The 3,607-nt window shown below is 36.9% G+C and overlaps 1 protein-coding gene across 1 annotated transcript in view; it reads right to left on the reverse strand.

The window, feature by feature from the left end:
* Window positions 1-2,060: 2,060 nt before the first annotated feature.
* The window catches only part of LOC106511327 (uncharacterized), a gene marked incomplete at its 3' end in the record, with an annotated part of 5,469 nt that continues 3,922 nt past the window's right edge, over window positions 2,061-3,607 (reverse strand). The window contains 1 exon segment of the mRNA XM_014000081.1: window positions 2,061-2,465. Coding sequence (XP_013855535.1) covers window positions 2,061-2,465 — 405 coding nt within the window.

Here is a 3,607-nt window from a genome sequence, read left to right on the forward strand (position 1 = left end):
TTATAGCCTATATTTTGATATTTTTTAAACTAATGTGTTGTAAAGAATAATTCTGGAGATGTGTACCTACTGTAAGTTTAAATAAATCTACATTGTGAAGCAACCCCCTACTTTCACTGAATTGGAAATATTTTAGTAAAATACAGTGAATTGCAAGGCTTTGTAGAACTGCGCTATTGTCGACTTTAAGGTTCTAATTATACGACTTAAATAGATATTGATCTATGATGGGCCAGTGTGAGGCATGAAACTCCAGGGCTGAAAACGAGTCACACACCAGGCATGCGTTAGTTTAATATGTCCCTATGGTCAAATTATTATCTTTTCTAGAGGTACCATCATTTTTGTCCAGGCCTATTTCATTAGTTTCATTKTAAAAATGATTCAGTTGAACCACAATTCAACAGCAATGGGTGATTTTCACTGGTTAATTTTCAGTCATTCTTATAAGAGATGCACAGATTGTGTTTTTCATTTATTTATTTTTGGCTGATTCTGATTTCTGTTCTGTGGAAAGTTCTGAGTGGCCAATAGAGATTTTCTTACAGTGCACTAACCCACGCATATTCATACACATTCAAGATTATCAGCGGTCTTGAGTGAAACTCTGTAACTAATGTGTAGAACTACAATTGAACTTAATAAAATTATTGGAGTTTAATGATTTGCCTAGAACCACACTATCACTTTTTTCTGTATCGTTTTATGTAAAAAAACAACCCCCCACCCTCCTTTAAATTTAACATTTAAGTTTATATTTACTCACAAAATCTAGCTTGTCAAACCTGATCACACGCTTGTTTCTGTGTTTTGTGCTGACGTCGCATTTATGGACCAAAAAACAAGCAGGATTTCTCTGGACTTGTTTAAAAACCAGGATGAAAAAAAAGTCTGAACTTTTAATTTTATTTATCTGATCAGTTTTAGCTGAGCAAAGTGAAAACTGGCCAAATGCTCAGTGCATCCTTAATTTTTATTTATTATTACTTTTGTCAGTTTCAAGTTATTTCAGTGTCCATTGTGGACTTTTTGGTCATTAACACAGTTACCAACAACATTGTCCACCTGTATACAGTACATGTTCTTAGTAATGCTACCTTTAAACTATAGGACTTGGGTCACAGGTTTTGCAATCCTTTTACAAGCTTCTCACAGTAGTTTGCTGTAATTTTATCCCATTCTCCCTGACAGAACTGGGTACAGACTTAGGTTAGATGGCTGCCTTCCTTCCTTGTCTTTTCAGCTCTGACCACATATTTTGAGGTTGATACACACACACCCAAAGATGAACCAGACTTGTGGCGTCAAAACTTTTCTTCCTTATATCTTGGCTGATTTCTTCTGATTTTCTTCAAAGTGTCACATAAATAAACTGTTTAAGGTGAACCTCAAAATGAGTCAGCAGGTGTGTCTGTATTTTCTATGTCGTCAACTAACCTATCAAAGTGTCAGAGGTCATGGTATCATCATCATTTGTGTCTTCCTGACTTGTTTAAAAGCACAATAATCCTAATTTGACTGAGGTGTGTATAAAAGCAAACTGGAATTTCTACCCGTGTGGTTTTTGTTTTCTGTGTGGATTCTCATGTGTCTGTTCAAACTGCTACTCTGACTAAACCTTCTCTCACACAGCTCACAACAAAAAGGTTTCTGTCCTGTGTGGATTCTCATGTGTCTGTTTAAATCTCCCTTTGTGGTAAACCTTCTCTCACACAGCTCACAACCAAACGGTTTCTGTCCTGTGTGGATTCTCATGTGTGTGTTTAAATAGCCCTTTAGGGTAAACCTTCGATCACACAACTCACAACTAAATGGCTTCTGTCCTGTGTGGATTCTTAAGTGTTTGTTTAAATTGTTCTTTGAGGTAAACCTTCGATCACACAGATCACACCAAAATAGCCTTTGTCCATCTTTGTTGTTTTTTACACTAGATACTGAAACCCTGCTGGGAGAAGACTCCCAGTGTCCATCAATGTCTTCAGTTCTTGACCCAGAGTCTATTAAATGTTTCAGCTGAGAATCAGGATTGTTCACATCATTTTCCTCTACATCATCCTCACTGACTTCAGTTTCTGAAGAGTCAGAATCCTCTTCATGAACAGTCAGATCTGGGTTTCTTGTAGTTTCTGCTCCTCCCCAGGACTCTCCACCAGTTGCTGATTGTAGGTATTCAGCTGAACTGCTGGTTGGAAGATCTCTAAATTCAACTTGATGAACGTGTAAGAACATAGGTTTATCTTCATCATCCTCAGACTTAAAAGGAACTGCAGTAAATGAAAAGCTGGTGTCATCAGTCTCCTCCTTCACATTGAGCTGCTCTTCCCCCAGACTGCTCCACAGTTCCTCCTCTTCTTCTTCCTCTTTTATGTGGAGGGGTTCTTGGTCCTGCTGGTCCTCATAAGGCCTCTGTTCTTCAGGAGCTTCTYCTTTGATCAACACCAGTGTCTGAACATCTGCAGGAACCACTGAAACAGATGAACAGTACATTAAAGGAGAACTGTAAATTCATATTCACACATACAGTACATCTCCTGTTTGAGTGTTCAAGTCACAGAGTTGTTTTTTAACTAAACAGGCTCCAGAGCTCACTTACCACCAGCTCTTTTCCAACAGTGTAAGCTCTGGCTTTTGCACAAAAACCTCAAAACACTGCACACAACTGTTASTGTTTCTCCACTAAAAAAGTTTCAAGTGACCAGCAGGACTGGTGCCAGTGATTGTCTCTAATGAATTCTTAAAATGAATGTTAAGAACCAGTATGGTTTTACAGCCCAAGAGCCAACTCTGAGCCACRTCTTTACCAGAGGTGGAATGAGTACAAAAATAATGTACTTCAGTGAAAAAAATAAGGTACTCTATTGGAATTTTTCTCAAGTGCAAGTACAGGTTACTTAGATAAAAATCTACAAGTATAAATAAAGACGTCATTTACATATCAGTTACTAACAAAAGCATGTGCAAAATATTTAAAACATTTTGGTAATTCCATGTCAAATCACCTAATTACATATAGTGTATCTCTTTAGATCAAACTCATTAACTGTAAATCAATGTTATTTGTATAAAATGGTTAATGAACTGAACTTATATAATGCTTATATTAAGTCCCTGTGGACTCCAAAGTGCTTTATACTTCAATCATTCACCCATTTGAAGAAATTTATTGGGGTGAAGAAATTTATAGTTTAGTACTGATTATAACAACACCAGAGTATTAGGGTTTTGCTTATTTTATACCTTTTATAATGTCTGTTATAATTGTGTTAACTAAATTAGGTAGATACATGTCCGAATTCTAACAACACATAAGTGAAACGTTTTAAACCATTAGATTGAGGTGTGGTTGTCTGAATGCCTGTGATTCAGCCGTAGGCCAGCAGGGGTGAACTCGGGCGTTGAAGATAATGGAATGTATATAAAATGTGACTTCCTGGTTCTGAAGCAGTGTGGTTTTGGTTGTCATTCTGCTGGCAATAAACCTCACTCCGGAATTCTGGTGTTGTATGGCAATTATTTCTTATCACAGATCAATTTATTTACAGTGGTTTGCAAAAGTATTCATACCCCTTGAACTTTTCCATATTTTGTCACATTACAACCACAAACA

Source organism: Austrofundulus limnaeus, unplaced genomic scaffold (genome assembly GCF_001266775.1).
Source record: "Austrofundulus limnaeus strain Quisiro unplaced genomic scaffold, Austrofundulus_limnaeus-1.0 Scaffold2681, whole genome shotgun sequence".
Classification (NCBI taxonomy): domain Eukaryota; kingdom Metazoa; phylum Chordata; class Actinopteri; order Cyprinodontiformes; family Rivulidae; genus Austrofundulus; species Austrofundulus limnaeus.